The sequence below is a fragment of the Argiope bruennichi genome, chromosome 6, assembly GCF_947563725.1.
Source record: "Argiope bruennichi chromosome 6, qqArgBrue1.1, whole genome shotgun sequence".
Lineage (NCBI taxonomy): Eukaryota > Metazoa > Arthropoda > Arachnida > Araneae > Araneidae > Argiope > Argiope bruennichi.
Genome location: NC_079156.1, coordinates 39,704,756 through 39,723,009, shown reverse-complemented (window position 1 = coordinate 39,723,009; position 18,254 = coordinate 39,704,756). Strand labels below are relative to the sequence as shown.

The window sequence follows — 18,254 nt, the reverse complement described above, 5'->3', positions numbered from 1 at the left end:
ATTAGCCGGAGTAGAGGATTGGAGGTGCTGAATGTGGACATATTTGCATGACATAAAATGCATTGTGAATGACGAGCCTTAACGATAGAACTGCACTTAGTGCCACCATTCATGTAAATCTCCATTTCATGTTAAAAGCGAGCGTAGACGTGAAAACCGTTCAGAACTAGCATGGCATGGAGCGGGAAATTGGATATCCATTCCTTTTCATTCTCTCTTACTGTTTGGATTAGGTCTTACCAAATCATGAATGCAAAGTGAGTAAGTATGTGGTGGTGGCGAGACCTACGAGTTAGCAACTTTCGATGTTCGTCGAGAGTTCAGAGTGAAGTAGTTATGGCATGGCCGTCAAGATTCATACTAAATAGATAGGTATGAACTAAAATAGTAAAATCAATCATTCACAATCACTTCACGCCATTGATATGATGTGAAATGATTGTGAATGATCGAATTAAAGGGATGCATGAAATGAACTCATTGTGATTATTCAATGATTGAAAAAACAAACAAACTTTGTCTGTCCTTTTGTAAATTATAGATAGAATTCTAAACTCGGATATTCATGATGCAATTTTAGAACATTTGGCATAGGTAGTTCAAAATTGTTTTGTTCAGCAAAATATTTATTCTGCAGTTGAAAAGTGTGAGACTATTCTTGCATGGATTGCCAAAAGGTGTCGAGGAAGAGAAATGAGGGTAATTGCTGAATTTAGATGGTTGTTCTTCTCCCATTCGACATCATTGATTGTCATTATTCTTAGAGTATTTTCTCATGCGACGAAATTTTATTATTTATGGAGAGGCGCTTAAGTCATATTAATGCAGTGTTTTGACTCAAAGATTTAGGAATATTTTAAAATTTGGGAGAATTTCGTGTTCAAGAATAATTAAAACTAAACTGGTGAATGTATAGTTAGTTTTTAACCCTTAAATGCATAATAATGTAGATATGCATAATTTAAAATCTCTTTATACAGCAGCCTTTGCATAAGATTTTTTTTTTTTAATTTTAACTTTACCAAAACTATCTTATTGTTTCCGAACGCAACTAGAATCTTTGACAATTTATGTCTTTATCTGTGGCAATTTTCATTGTTGGCGCGCCATCTAAGTACAATTTCGTTTCGGTAGCTGTTTCGAATTAAGATTATTTATATAAAAAGTAATAAAAAAAAACAGGAAAAATTGTTTCCTATAGAAACAAGGCAAGAGTACGAAATAACATTTATGTTTTTATATGTAGTGATAAGTTTATGCAACTTTTTTGTGATGTAAAAAACATCAACATGCAAAATCGGTTCTATGTAAGTTCATTAAACCTAGAGGGTCACCACATTCTTTGCCGTCTATAGATATATGGAAAGACGGCCTATATTTTGTGTAAAATTCCACTATGTAAAGGCACCTCACGATGGTCATGTAGCAAATGCAATGTTCTTTTATGTTTAAATACTCAAAAAAAAAAAAATGCTTCATGAATTTTTGTGTTTTGTAATGTAATAAGAGATATTATTTATGTTTGAAATATTATATTACGGAACGCAGTAGGTTTGTAGAGCTCAAGGAGTGATTGTTCATGCTAATGTAAAAATACATCAATATGATTTTTTGTGTGAAAATTTAAAAAATATATATATTTAATTTTTATTTTATTTTTTGGTTGATTTAAATTTTATTTATTAAAAATAAAAATTCCTGCATTTAAGGGTTAAGAATTCCACAAAATATTTTTTTTATCATATCCTTTGGTTTTATCATGAACCCCACTAAACCCCTCTCGTGATCTACAAAGACAGTGTCGGTTTTCGAAAAAGAGTAAGGGAAAGTTTTATTGGGGCCAGTTCGGTGGGTCGGTTGACCTTCTGAGTGTCACACTCTTCACACTGCAACATCTCCTGGGGACTAGGATTTCTTTTTTTGTTGGGTGTTATTCGGCTTGTCAATGAAACCTTTTAAGCCTCTTCCGTCATTAGTTTGGTCACCTCCTTATCCCCCCCATCGATAGGTGGCGCTTTCGTCGGAATCGAGTTTCTTTATCTGTATATGGCACTCTTAAATACTTTTGTTATAGTTGTAGATCTTATTTCTTAATCCATTTTTTCAAATATTTTAAATACTGAAATTTAACTTCTTAATAATAAATAAATAAATAATGCATGCATCTGTTCTTTTTTTACAAGAAAATAAAGAAAAGTTTGTTCAGTAATTGTCTAAATAGAATTGTATATTTTTTATATGTGAATATTAAATTATAATTTTTTATTTTTACAGATGTTAGATTGCTGAGAAATTCTCATCAGAATGATACTAATACAGATCTCAGTTCACATTTACAACAAAAAACTGTTCACAAGCTTAAGGAACCAACGATAATCTCAAAGAAAAGTACTTTAAATGCCATTCGTGAACGAAGAAGTCTTAATGGCGATTTTGTGCTTCCATTTCCTATACGTAAGAAAATTTGATCATATTTTAAAATGCTTCCTGTCATTAATCTTGATATAAATAAAACTCATTGTGTTTTTGTATGAATGTTGCTAAACTACTGGACCAAATTCTGCACACTTTTTATTTAACCCTTTCTAGGGCCGTGGGAAGTATGCTTCCCACCAAATTTATCTATCTTTGTATGAAATGATGTAGGTTGGCATAAGTTCTGACAAATTTTTTTAGAAAGTCAGAAACTTGGATGCTTCAGTTCTTTATCTCAGACAAAATGATGCGTCTTGACTTGTTACTTAATTATTAATTTACCAAATTAATTAATTAATCAAATTAAATTTATCTTATAAGCTAAATGAATCCCTTTTCTTATTCTAATTTCAAGCCTAAAAATATTTTAACATAATATGATTAGAAAAAAATTGCCATTTAAAGGGTTAAGACAGGAGATACAATCAACTTTTCATTTTGTAAGAAGTTTTTTAACTGGATTTTTATTGTATTCGTAAAGATGGAATTTTACAATTTATTTTTTTCTGATTATGTGATGTGATAAAGTTTGGCAATTTTGAGTTATTTGATATTCCCAATAATGTGTTATTTGGCATATTTTTCAAACTTAAAATCAGTTAATCAATTAATATTATTAAAAGTTAATTAACTTTAAACTAATGATACCACCGGATAAGAATTGAGTGAGCTCATGATATTTATAAAAATGAATTACAAATTAATGATCGATTTAGTTATAAATTCAAAGGTAAAAAAGAACTAAAATAAAAAATATTTTTAAATACACTTGTGAAAATTTTCAATTAAAAAAAATGTTTAATAGATAAAATAAGAGACCAAATGGAAGAGAAATGGTAGTCTTTATATATATATATATATATATATATATATATATATATATATATATATATATATATATATATAGTTATTTTTGTCTTTCATGTTGTATTATTAATTTTTTCTTATGCCAATCATTCAGATTAAAATAAAAGAGATTCAGTTTGTAAATTCAAGAAATGTTTTATTTTCTTTCTAGGTATAAAAAAATATTTTGAATTATTTAATTTTTAGGATGTGTTTTGTGTATTTATATTTTTCATTTTATCAAAAAACAAAATAAAATGTCAAAATAACATTCATTATTAAGAACCCATTATGAAAAAGTTAAAAGTAATTACTGTTTTTATCCCCCCCCCCCTCTGTTTCCAGTTAGTAATTGAATTACCATTATCAGTTAATTTGAAGCATTGCTTGACAAAAATGCATTCTGAAAGATTAACCAGAATTTCATCAATAATTTATGTAGAATTCTTTTTTTTTTTTTTTTTTTTTTTAATTCTGTAGAATTTAGTTATGCAGTAACTGTTGTTTAATGAGATCATTTTGGGACTTACAAATTTTGGTGTCATTTACTGATTGATAACAATAACTGAATTGGGTCAAGTCACTTATACTTTTATTATATCAACAGAAAGGGGGGGGTACCACTTACCTTAAGGTTAACTGTAATTTGTTTTAAAAAATAATTGAATTCACTAATTAATGTTTATTGATAATTATTCCTTAAAAATTCACTTATATATTGTACATACATGCATTTTTTAAAAAAAATTTTTGAACAGTATTGTATGTCACATTTAAAAAAATGCTTGATTTATCTTGGTACTCATTAGAGGAATTTAGAGGTCATTAGAGGAGCATTAGTGAGCATAAGCAAAATAAATTATAAACATTTATTTTGCTTATGCTCACAAATAGCCCCAATTTTTGAAAATTTTACAAAGTAAAGTTTACAAAAATTTTAGCTTTATAGTAGCGTTAATTAACTAATTATAGGTAAACTTTCACACTATCAAATTTCATATCTGTGTTCAACTTTGTCTTTAACATTTAAATAAATTTTTTCCTATCCATCTTGATTTCATATTTCAGTCATATGCAATAGTGGTTTATAATTGTTAAATATATTTCTAGTCAGATCTGTCATCATAACTCCCCTTTCAATCTAATCCAGATTGCTCTGGTCCATACAAAAATGAGGAAAAAAGAATTTTATTTTAAAAGCAAAAATGATTTCTAGGTATTTCAAGTGAAGCAAGAAATTCCAATTGTTAATGCTGTCTAAAATAATAGATCGGCCAATAATCTACATCAGACCCAATAACATTATTGATATGTAACTGTACTAAATTAATATATTTGAATACGTTGCTTTGGTACAGAGAATCTTGATTATATTAAGTGAAAGATGAGATTAATAACAATTGTATTAAGCAACATTTATTTGCATTTAAGTTAAATATAGGTATTGAAATTTTTTAGAGAACCTTTGTGTACATATTCAATAGTTATAAAAGTAATATGGTAATATATCTGGTCATAAAGTCTATTCAGTTTTTAAACTGCTTCTTTACCAAATTTTAAAATTCATAATTGTAAAGCTTGCATAATTTTTCTGAAACTTTTGCTTTAATTCATTTTTTATGCTCAGTATTAAATTGAAGTGACTTGTTGTTATATGTATTTTGTAAATTCAGGAAACAGTCATGCTGGTCACGATCATTCGATGCAGCAAGCCCCATCTGTAATGACGAATGGTCATTCTCATTTCCATCCTCATAACACCAGTACAGATGAAGATCACCATTCCTCAGTTCATTCTGAACATCATGGTGCTGCACTACACCCCACTGATGTCATTCACAAAGATGATGACTTGCAGGGTCTCTCTGAAGACAAAGTATCTCATGTTAATAAGAAGGAATCTCACGACGGGAATCACAAACTGTCAAGTAAAAAACAAGCTGCCTCAGAATCTGCTGTGGATGCTACACATCAAGCCCATTCTAGACCTTGTGAAGACAGACATGAAGGTGATGAGGAGGGGGAGGATCATGAGCATGATCATGATCATGAACCATCAGCTAATTATCATCAACATTATCCATTAAATGATCGACACATATCAGGGAAAGGTATATTATTTTTTACTTAAAGTCAAAATGACTCATCAGAATCTCTGTTTTGATTTTGTCTTTAATATTTACAGAAATGACCTTTTATTTTCAAAACTAATATAATCCTCTTCGCCTTGACACTATAAAGAACTTGAATTAATTGAAATAATATTCTATATCTAACAATCTCCATTTATTTAATACTTATTAATTTTAGATGTAGATATTTGATATCTTTCATTTTGTTCCTTTATAAATATTTAATTGTATTGAAATCTTTTTATTTTAAACGCCTATTCAAAAAGTTATTTTCTCTATTATGTTCTACAAAAAAACTTCAAACTTTGACATTGTTCCGCTAGAATATTCATGCTGATGTGTATTATTAACACATGGTTTACTACTTATGAATTAACTCATATTTTCATAAATGTAGCATCAAAGTATCAATGAACAATGTGTTTATGTTCCTATTTCACTTCAATCAATGAATCTGGGCAGAACAGTAAAAAATTCTGATGAAACATTTTACAAATTCAACTTAAGGTATAGTAATGATAAACTTTGAACACGTATTTTCTTCCACAAGTTTACATTCTGTCTGTAATTGTATTCATATTTTAGCTAATTATATAACTTTCATTTATCTAATTATTTTGTTCGTCTCCTGATATTTTATGAACATATGTTTTTAACTGCTAATTTAAACTACTTTCATGTCAGCATTTGAATTGAAATCCTCATTCAAAGAATAAGGTAGAATTTATTCTGAAGCCGACAATAATATCAATTTGTGAATTTCCTATGATGTTTCTATTTATTGTTATTGAACATTGGAAGCAAAATCACCTTTCATTTCAATTAGAAAATTTTATGAATATCATAAAGTAACTATTTGAGTGTATATTTGCTGTTTTTTTCTCAAAAACAACTTTTTGGCTATAATCTATTCCTTTCATATCATTGAAAAATTTAATTATATCGTAAATAAGTTAGCAAAGATTAAAAAAATCTTTTTATAATCTATCAAAATTTTAGATTAAACAGTGTTGTTTTAAATGTTAATTACATTTGTATTTATTTTATTTGTTGGGTTTTGAGATTTAAGTGGCCTTATTGATTTTAAATAATATTATTTTATTTTGAAAAAAAACAACATTTTTTTATGTTTCTAATAATATATGATTTCATTAATTCTCAATTTATTGGAACATAAACTATAAAGAGAAACTTTTTATTTCACTGATGGAATAAATTGGAGTTATTTAAGTACTTCCAGTATCCAAAAATATTTTATACATTTTAAAACATATTGGTCTTAATTGAAACAGCCCAACAATTTGGTACCCTAACAATGCATTTATGACAGTTTTTGGAAAATAATGTTTAGTTAGCGCATGTATTCTTTTTTTGACTAAGTGAAAAGATTTTATTGCATTAAACATGATATTGTATTTCATGTAAAATAAATAAAACTTTTATAAAAAAATATGGAAGATTTTATTTAAATTAGTATTTGTTTACAAGAAAATAATCAAAAAAATTAACTGACAGTGAATAATATTTCATAATAATGAGGGTAAACTTCATAGCAGGTGATAGTTATCAACAAATACAATGTGATTCAGCTAGGATGTTCTAGAGAAGAATAGATTCCAGTTCATTTAATTTTGAATTTTTATGAATATATTATGCTAGTAAATTTAACAGAAATTGCAATTTCTTCTAAATGTATACTGTTAAATTAAAACAAAAATAATTTTTAAATATATACAATATATATATTCTTATTTTATATATTCATCATTTTTATTCTTATGGGTAACAAAATTTAAATCCCCTGTAAGAATAAAGAAATGAAACATGAAGCATAAATTTGAAGCATTTATTGATTGAGGATGCAAGTAATGTGAATTAAGTATTTCATTATGAAGCATCTTTAATTTTTTAAAAATTTGTGCTTGGGTGTGAAGATATTCTTAAAGATTATCATAAAATATTGAAGAGTTAAAAAATTTTGATTATAAAATTCATTCTAGTAAAAATGGGTTCATTATATACCAGATTTACAAATTGTTTTGAACAATAAGTTTAAAACCATTGAATTGTTGATTCTTAAATTTCCTTAAGTTTTTTTTAATTCATTTTTCTTTCTTTTTCTGAATTCTTAATTTTTCCAAGATTGTTTATTGCAATAAAATAGATAAATCATCTTGTAATTTATATAACTTGAAAATATTTTTAAAAAATATGTAAATATTTACTATTTAATTTATATAAAAAATATTTCTTTTTAGTAAATTTTGCAATTTTATTGAAATAATTTAAAAACTACATTTTTTTAAACTCTCATGTTCCATTTGTGCAATAAAATTTTTGATATTTATATATGTTCCTTTATATTTATTTTAGTGTGGCTCTATGCATCTATAGCTGTTGTATTAATCAGTTTATGCGGGTTGATTAGTGTTGCTGTGATTCCAATCATGCAAAAATGGTTTTACCATACTTTACTTCAGTTCCTAGTTGGACTTGCTGTAGGCAGTCTGTCTGGTGATGGCCTTCTTCATTTGATGCCCCATGTAAGTGATTTTCTGTTAATTTTTTTTGTCAAGTTTTAAAGGAATAATAAATATATTATTCCTTTATTTCTCCAAAGTTATGAAAAAATTAACCATTAGTTTGATTTTCTGTTTCTGTTAGTGGACATTTATCGAACACTGAGAATAACTTTACACTCTGAAATAGTCGTGGGTTAAAACATCTAAAATTACTAGTTTAATCATGCACCTCTTTTATCATAGTACATTGGGGAAAAAATTTGAATACTACTGTGAAAAAATTTAATGCCTTTTGGAAAAGTTTCAGTCATTTTAAATATTGCCTATTATAACATAAATATATATTTATTGTAATTTGTACGATGAATGCAATATTAGGAAATATTTACTTTATTGTCTTAAAAGGCATTTAAGACAATTGACACATGAAGCATTCTACTGATAACTTGCTATTTGTATGCAGTTGTCAAAATAGAATGTTTTTATTCACAAGCTTTGAACACCAAACTTGGTCCTGGACAATGCACAAAAAAAAAAAAAAAAAAAAAAATTTAATTACTAACTTTAATAAGTTCCTCAGTTTTATTTCACATTTTTTAAGAAGCTATCTTGTTAATGATTTATTTTTGGTTAATTTTTCATTTTACTAACTTTCTGAAAATACTTATGATTTTATTTATTTATTATGACTTATGACCATACATCATCCAGATTTGTGCTAAGTATTATTGAAGCAGATGCGTTTTATTTATAAACCCTGTAATAGTTTAATGGAGGCAAGAAAACTGCTAGGAATCTGACCACTTATACTTAATAAATTGTAAATATTTTATAATTCATAGAGTTCATTTTTTCTCTCGAAATTTGGTACTTAGATTAATAAAATTTTAAATCAATCTATCTGCAGTCCCTGTCTGTCCAGTATCCCTAGGTAATTTGCTAGTTTGAATAGCCAAAAATCCACTTCTGTAGGCATTTGTATTGTTACATTATGAAAAACAACTCTTACGTTTCTATGTAATTTATTAAAGTTTTTCTTCTTTATATCCTTTCCAGGCAATATTAGATGGAGAGGATACCTATGATCATGTTAAAGGAGAAAGTCATCCACATCATCATAGTGATGATTCATCTGCAATGGAGATGAAAGCTATTTGGAAAGGACTGGCAGCACTTTGTGGTATTTTCCTGTTTTTTATTGCTGAGCGTTTATTAGGAGCTCTGGCTACTTACAGGAGACAGAAAAATGAAGCCAAAGTAAGTTTCCTTGTTATTTTCATATTTTTGTTTCGTTAATATTGATAAATTTTTTTTTATTTATTCTGGATTTTTCTTCTTCTTCTTTTTAATTTTTTTTTTTTTTTTTTTTTTTGAAAATCTCACTTTTTTTTTTCTAATAATAATAGTAATAATATTTATTGAAGCCTAAATATTGGATATATGCATTAATATCTATAAATTAACTGACAATAAAATTTTGTGTGAAAAAAATAACTTGTAATTGTTTTATGCTAAGAGAGACATAAATATATTTTGTTTTTGTCTTCGAATTTATGAATACCAGTATATTTAAAAGTTGTGGCTTTTTTTATTTATTTATTTTATCTGCTGGAGCAATTTCTTTGTGATTTTTTTTATATATTAATGCAATATTATACATTATGTGCTTTGTGTTATAAGATCAAATATGTTTTTTCCTCTTTCTTTCAAATGATAGTACTGAAATGTTGCATACTGAAATGCATTTTCTAAATCATTGCATATTTATTTATTCAAATACATACAATTGTATGAAACTGATAATCAACATGTTGATGGATTTGGTCTAAAATTAAATACATATTTATAACCTTGTTGATGAAACAAATTTCATCTATTTGGCTGATTGTATTTTTGAGTTAGCATGCTCATAGACAGAATCAAAAACATTTTCAAAAATATTTTTTTCAGACTTGGAATATACAAATAAAAATTCGATGAAACTTTGAAGTTGGATTTTTTTAAAAATTATTTATATATTTTCAACCTTCTGGATGTATTTTACTAAAATATTTTTTATATAATTATCAAATTCAAAAAATATAGTTAAGTAATTCACTCAATTGAGGTATAAAAATTAGAACTCATGTACAATACTTAAACATTTGAAATATTTGTGAAATTGCTGTCAAACTTGAAACAACAAAACAAATTTCAAAATGCAATTTCTAGAACATTATTTTGAAGCATCAAATTAAATTTCTTGTATCAGTTTCATAATTTCTTTAATAATATTTATTGGTGTTAATGATGATACTGTTAATACTTCAATTGTATTGTTGTATATTGAACATTTTATAATAAATATCAACTTTTAGCTGACCAGGCATCCAAAAAATATGATTCAAGTCCGTGGAGAAGAGGGTGCTGGTAATGGAAGTGTAGGAGAAAAACTGGCTCAGCCAAAGAAAAATTCTTATGATCATATTAGAGAAAAAGATGAAAAGGAAACCATACAAAGTATGCACATTTTTTACTTTATTTTATACTTAAAAATATATTGAATCATTCTTCCCACAATTAATTTATTTTTCTTTTTTAGAGCAGTCATTTTTAATTGTAAGAATTATTTTCAGACTATATGAATAAACTTAAAAGATAATAAAAATTCCACTGAATATTGAAACTATATTCTAAAATATATTTCTTTAGTTTTTACATTTAAAATGGCCACCTTATTATGATAATTGATCAATAATCTTTTCTGTGCATTTCTATTATATATTGAAATATTTTTTATACAATTCATATATCGTGTATAATTATTATATTAATTTTATATTTGGTATTTTAAAATCATTATTTGATGACATTATCTAATATTTGTTTTATTATCATTGTAATGCTCTGTTTTAAGAAATGTTTCATAATATTAAACTGTATATGTTTGTACGAAACTTTATTTAATACTAGTTGCATTTTGCTGCCTTCACCAGGGAAATTAGTTATATTTAATGTCTATTAAAGCGTTTAGATGTAACTTCATGTTCAAGATTTCTTCAAATTGACAGACATTAAACTGTCAACTGTCGTCTGTCTTTCAACTGTCTTGCAAATGCTCTATTCATTGTATAGAAGAATCTGTCTAATATAGTCTTATCTCATAATGCAATAGCACTTTTAAAAATATAGATGCCCAATCCATCTGTCCTAACTTATGTGATACTGCTATATACTTTTTATATTCATCTTTCAGCAATGATAAAAATTTATGTTATCAATTATATGATGAAACAATGAAAAAAATATTGATTTTAGGACGGCATGTAATCTATTGTTGAAAATTATGCAAAAAAAAAAAAGTGTTTTTAAAAAAATCCAGGAAAAATTTACATGGCTATCAAATTGTATCAATTAAAAGGCAATTTTTTAAAAATTTAAAACTTATTTTTATGCAATAATATTTTTGGAATCTATTGCAAAAAATCCCAAATTCAGGTTAATTGAGTTTCTTACAATCACCACCGATTAATCATTGATGTGAATATTAATTAGTATGTATATTTACTAAAGATAAAGCACACAAAATTTTTCAATTATTATTTTGAACCACACATGATTATTTTGTTAACACAATTTTTATAAATTTTATATGTAATATTTAGCATATATTTTAATGCATTTTGCAGTTTTGTTGAAATAAAAAAAATAATCCTTATGATGGATTTTTCTATTTCTGAATAGTGCTGCAGTCTGAAGCATCTCCATCAAAGAAGGGTTCCAACCAATCCATTCACGAAATTGGATTCCATGGAAGATCTAGCTTTAGTATCGAACCTGAAGTGACAGTAGCCTATCGCCCCGATTCTGATAGCTCTGTTATTGTTTCGGAACATCATGGCCATGGTCATGCCCACAGTCATGACATACCCCAGTCTGTGTCTGCTGTAGCCTGGATGGTTATTATGGGAGATGGATTGCACAATTTCTGCGATGGATTAGCAATAGGTGAAATAAAACATTCGTATTTTTGTAAATTAAGGTCTGTCTAAATTATATTCAGTAGATTCTTATCATTAATAATTTATTGAGGACTTCTTGAAGACTTTTTTTTTTTTCATAAAACACTGATTTTTATTTTGTTGTTCATTTAACTGGTCTAAGTGCCACATATCAATTGGTGCTATCTTCATTTTATTTATTTTATTTCACTATTTTTACCAATATCCATTCTTCACACCTGGATTCAAACAAATATATTTTAAAGTGATATTTGACTGATAATTCAACTAGAGTGGTGAAATTTGGCATGTTATATTAACCCTACATTTGGAGATTTCTGCCAAAATTTAGGTGAAATCCTTCAAAGTGATATCTATTTATACTTATGTATGCAAATACAATAATTCAAACACACACACACACAAAAAAACTGTAAAAGTTAAATTTTGATATTGAATATGTGTGAAAATAAATTAACCTTTGGGAAAAGTGAAAACATTTTAATTTAATATAAACAATAATAAATACATATAAGCATGACAGATGTGACATTGAAGGGAAAAAAAAAAGTACTTAACTTAAAAAAAGAATCCCAACAATTCTTTGACATGCACATGGGCTGCATTGGGAACTGATTTGTTGCCATTCAGGAAAATAAACTCTTATTTGTATTATATATAAGGGAAAAAAACAATCAAAGTATGAGAATAAATGAATAACACTGTTTCTTGCATCTAAATGTATGATTATCATTGTAGTTGTTTATTAAATTGTGTCCAAATCTTTCATTTACTGGCCTGTATGTTTATATGTATGTGAATTATTGTAACTCAAAGAGATGTATATACTCAGAACTGTATATTTGTTACAATTTTGGATTGATAGTTAGAAAGGCATCTGAGATGCATACTGAGTTTTCTTCAGTTATATTATGATGCATAAAACTAAAAATTATATTAGGTAAGAAGTACAAATAAATAAAAAAGGAAGGAAAAAGATTCATCGCTATATAAGAAAATTAGGGTAAAAGATCATTCACTCTTGTACGTTACTTCCTTTCTTTTTTTTTCTTTTCTATATTTCCCTATCACCTTTATATATTCAGGGAATTCAAAAGAGAACAAGGAAAAGGGAGTAGGGGAAGTATTAGATTGCCTAAATATACGAGAAGAACAAAGAGAACATATTCCCATCAATTAAATTTATAATGTTGTTATTATTATAATTTTTTATAAAAATATTAGAAAAATAAATATACATTTCATAGATTTGTTTTTAAATTAGAAAGATGTCCCATTCCCAAAATTAAAAATGTTTTTTTTTAATTAAATAGTATTGAAGAGTTAAAGCAGTATAGAACAATTCAATCATTGAGCTCTGTCGTGTTTTGCATATTGAATTTCATTTCTACTATAATGCTTTTATTTTTGTAGGTGCTGCATTTGCATCAGGTGATGCAGACGGAATTAGTACTACTGTAGCAGTGTTTTGTCACGAATTACCTCACGAGCTAGGTAATATATATATTATTTTACTATATTATATTTACAATTATTGTAACATTCTCAACTTAGCCCCTACATTTCTTGTCTAATTGAAAAATTATAAATATTTGTAAAAAACACAGTAGGTAAAAAATTATTAGTTCTACAATAGTTAAATTTTTTTCATATTAATCATTTAACAGGCTTTCTTCTTTAGATTTTGAAGGGTAAATTTAACTGTTTTAGGATATAATGTAATTTATTCAATATTCTTCATAATTCTTATAGTGGAATTATGAAAGATCAAAATAGTTAAAAAAAAATGAAACAAATAATTTCCAAATTCCAATAGAATTTTAAAACATTATTTGCCCATTTCTCTTGCAGGCGATTTTGCAATGTTACTTAAAACAGGAATGAAAGTGAAGGAAGCTTTGTTTTATAATGGCTTGTCTTCTGTTCTGTGTTTCATTGGAATGCTTATTGGAGTATCACTGGGAAATGTTCACTCTGCAACAAACTGGGTGTTTGCAGGGACAGCTGGGATGTTTCTTTATATTGCACTTGTTGACATGGTAAAAACACTTTCTATTTTATTCTATTTCTTTACTAATTCTAGCATTCTATCAATGCTATCAAACTATTAGCATTAATATAATTTACTCTATTACTAATTAATTTTACTTTAATAGTAAATATGATTTTACTCTGTTTACCGAAGCCTAAATTCCATGCAATTTTAATATCATATTGCATATGTAATTGAAAGATTCTTTGTATTTAACAGTATTGAATATAAATTGTAAATTTAAGTATTATGTCGGGTGTTACCTGAATTTAGCATTTATGTACTAGTGACCTTTAGCTGGTTTGCCAGGGATATTGATTATATTCAATTTCAATTAAATCATTTCGATATAACTTTATGTGCATGGTTTTGTCAAATTGTTAGATATTAAATTGTTTTATTTATGTTGTGTTCATTGTGCTAATATATATATAAACCTAATGGTGAGATAACTTGTGTTTAACATAAACCTAATGGAGACCAATTCTTTGACATCATAGTCTTATTAAAAACGTAAATGTCTGGCTCATCTATCTTCTAATCTTCACAATATTGTAACTTCATTTTTTTTATTCTGTGTGTAAATTATGCAGATATTAAACCGAATCCTTCTTCTTCCTCACTAATAGAAGAAAATCAGGAAATGGAGCATTTGATAAAACAATAAATATAGTTTTAATTTCAAGTCAGTAATGTAATCGATTGTAGAGAAATATATAAATATTTTTAGTTAATATTTTTAAGAGATAATTTGCATATTAATAATTTTTTTATTATTAAAAAGACAACTTTCTAAATTATTAAATGTTGTAAAATCCATATGCTATAATATTATTTGAAGCTGGTTCTGAAAAGAACCAAATTCAATGTAACTTTTAAATAATTAAAATTACAAAATAAAAGCTATGAGGTGGACATTTCTATCACTAAGGTAAGTATATGCTAAATTTAATAGGTGTAGGTCAAATGGGTTGTACATAAATATAAACATACATTCATAAAATGTACATAAACATGCTTTCTTTTTTATTATTAGTAGAGATTGCTTGGAGTTGCCTGATTAAAACTGTAGAATAAGGGCAAAACCCAAGTAACACAAAAATATTATATTACATTGTTAAATATTAAATAATATTGTTCAACATTTTTTTTTTTTTTGTTTAAGATTAATTTATAAATGTTAGAGATTTTAGATTAAAGCAATTTATCTTTTCAACTTGCTGGATTTTTGTTTGAATAGTAAAGAAAACTATTTTTATTTGCCTCTAAAAGAAATAACAATACATAAACTAATATCTGAATGCTGATGAATATTTTTTAAAGGTATCAGTTACTTAGGGAATCATAGCCTGTTTGATTGATCATTAGCTCAATGCCCCAAGAGTCACAAACTTGAGTCTAGATCTTCCATCAAGACCATGGCTCTGCTTCACATGGATTCTGCTGTGATTCAGATGCAGTATGGGTATTTGTTTGCCTGTACCCTGTTGTGTGTAAAATTATCTTTTTGACTGAAAATTGTGCAAACTGATGGAGTATACTATTAATAATGATTTTAATAATTTTAGTTTGCAAGGATGGTTGAAAAGATTTTTTGCTCTGATTTTCAATTGCAGTTTTGAATGTTCATAATATGCTTTAAAAAATATAATTATTTTATCTTTGCATATATATATATATATATATATATATATATATATATATATATATATATATATATATATATATATATATATATATATATATATATATATTGCCTGCATGGAATTCTAGTATTTAAATTTTTGAATGCAATTATTTTTTTCATTCAAAAGTAGTAAATAATTGAATTATACAAATATAATGGAATTGGCCTTTTCTATGGTCCTTGTTTCTATATAGCATGCTATATTGCATAAAATTATATTTGGAAACAAAAAAGGAAGAAAGGAAGTTTATGAAGATCACTTTATTTTATGCTTTTCAGAAAGTGATTTTTTTTTTTTTTTAATTCTATTAGAACCTCCAATGATTCAGTTTTGAAAGAAATTATATTATTATCGTATAAGTTTGAGCTGAAATCATATTAAGAAGAATAATCAAACCCTTCTTATTTACCTTTAGGTATCTATCTAACTCCATTTATAATTTTTTTGCATTATAAAAATTATGTCCCCCCCCAAAAAAAAAGAGCTTCCTTTTAAAATTTGTATAATTAATTACCATAACCATAAGTGCAGGAGTTTAATCTTTCTCTATCATCCATCAACACATATTATAATCCTGAATCCAAAATTTTATTCTGTTTCTTTGAATGGTATGATCGTCTGGGATTTGCATATTGTCAAACTTTTTTAATAATCACTCTGTACTTCTTTATGAAAGATCCTCCAATAGCACTCATTCTTTGCTTTTGGATCCTCATGTTCAGTTGTAAGAATAACTTTTGTTTAGTTAGGCTTGTTTCTGTATACCTAACATATACTTAATATCATGAATATAGAAATGCCGAGAATTCTTACTGTGAGCTCTCCATATATAGAGATGAAAAGTTTTATATATGGTTGGTTCTGGCATCTCTGATGTGCATATCTCATGGGGATGAGATACCTCCATGGGTTGTACAATGGATACTGGCAACCATTAGGATTTAATTTTAGTTCCCAATTCCAAACTGTCATTCAGTTACCTCAGATGTTTAGGCATTGCAGGGAGAGGGCAATTCCTTCTCATTATATCAGGTTCTAAGTCATCTTATATTGAGAAAATCCACCTTTGAGGATCAGTGTGTTCTCAGGTTAATGGTTTAAAAAAAAATTTAATTAAATATTTTGTGTCACTTTGTGTAAATGACATCCTCAGCAAAATATTTTTAATTTTCACATTTTGATAGATATATAATTCATACTATTTAGGAGCCTTAAAGTATTCCATTCGTTGTGTCTAATTATTAATTATTTCTCTACTTATATGATTCATCTTTATACATGTCATTATATTGCAAGAAAGATTCTTTTACTATTGGTTTGATACTTAAAACATATTTTTATAGTGAAATCTCAGTTCTAAGTGCAAGAACAATTTTTAAAATGTTATTAAAAGCGTGTCTTTTACTGAAACCTACACAACATTGAAAAATAAAGTGAATTTTCATATCTTGATTATCGACATTGAGGGAAAAATCCAAGATGAAGTAAGGATAAGTAATAATAACAAAAGCAGTTTGACATTTGCTGCAATAATGAAATATGTTGTAGTAAAATATGCTTTAAATATTTTTTTTTTTAATTGATTGAAAATATAAAAAATAAGTGGCTAAGAAATATCCTAAAAAAGGTAATTTTTTAAATTTTAAAATGATGTTAAAATATTTTTATGTTGTTATGTTCTTGGAAATTGTTGCTGAAAACTGTTTAAATTTCTCATTATATTTAATTAATTAAATTTTTTTAAATGTTCTGAGGAGCGTATTCCCACTTTCCAAAGGGTATACATGACAAATTTTAGTTTAGGTTAAATAATTTAGTCGATGTAGCACCAACATTCACACCCAGACATATAGACATGATCATTTTTATTATTAGTTGAGATTAAACTCTACTTCTATTAAATGTTTTCCTTTTCTCTTCCTACAGTTACCCGAGCTGACATCTCCTTCGGTCAGCCCCGGAACAGCTTCCATGACTACTCTACTAGTTCAAGTTATAGGTATCTGTATTGGAATTTCCATTATGCTACTTATTGCACTCTACGAACATGAACTCCACTCCATCGTCAGCTGATAGTAAAAAGCCAATGAAACAGCTTTTGTTTGGGCTTCTTTAGTCAGAGACTTCCTGCAAACATGTTCTTAACGAATTTCTCTCTTATGTCTTTTGTGAATGAATTGAGAGAACAACGATGCTTAACTATTACTAATAATTTGTTTTGCTTAACAAATCTCACAATCCCCTGAAATGCAAAACACTTACTGCCTTTATGTCAAGCAGGATTCAGTGAAACTTAACCGTGATAATTTTTTTGTGTCTGTTTTTTTTGGGGGGGTCTTAAGGTATTTATCTCTTTGCAGTATTAAACAAAAACTTCTTTGTGTGATCGCTTATTAAACAGACCATAGGCTATGGATGAAGTGCATTATAAGTCCTTTTTAAGGATACTGTGACATACCATCTTGTTGACTGTTGATAAATGGTTGTTTTTGTATTTCATTGTTATGAAGCTCACTGTGTAAATAAATCAAACTTGACTTTTTACTCTTGCCATTCTT

The 18,254-nt window shown here is 26.9% G+C and overlaps 1 protein-coding gene across 3 annotated transcripts in view; it reads left to right on the top strand.

The window, feature by feature from the left end:
• Positions 1-18,240, top strand: part of LOC129972137 (zinc transporter ZIP10-like) — a 60,272-nt gene extending 42,032 nt beyond the window's left edge. For all 3 annotated transcript variants that reach the window (XM_056086146.1, XM_056086148.1, XM_056086147.1), the window contains 9 exons: positions 2,275-2,454; positions 4,995-5,432; positions 7,827-7,996; positions 9,032-9,232; positions 10,333-10,474; positions 11,699-11,962; positions 13,390-13,470; positions 13,828-14,015; positions 17,623-18,240. In XM_056086146.1, coding sequence (XP_055942121.1) covers positions 2,275-2,454; positions 4,995-5,432; positions 7,827-7,996; positions 9,032-9,232; positions 10,333-10,474; positions 11,699-11,962; positions 13,390-13,470; positions 13,828-14,015; positions 17,623-17,769 — 1,811 coding nt within the window. In that variant the 3' untranslated portion in view covers positions 17,770-18,240. The remainder of the gene's footprint in view (positions 1-2,274; positions 2,455-4,994; positions 5,433-7,826; positions 7,997-9,031; positions 9,233-10,332; positions 10,475-11,698; positions 11,963-13,389; positions 13,471-13,827; positions 14,016-17,622) is intronic.
• Positions 18,241-18,254: the final 14 nt, after the last annotated feature.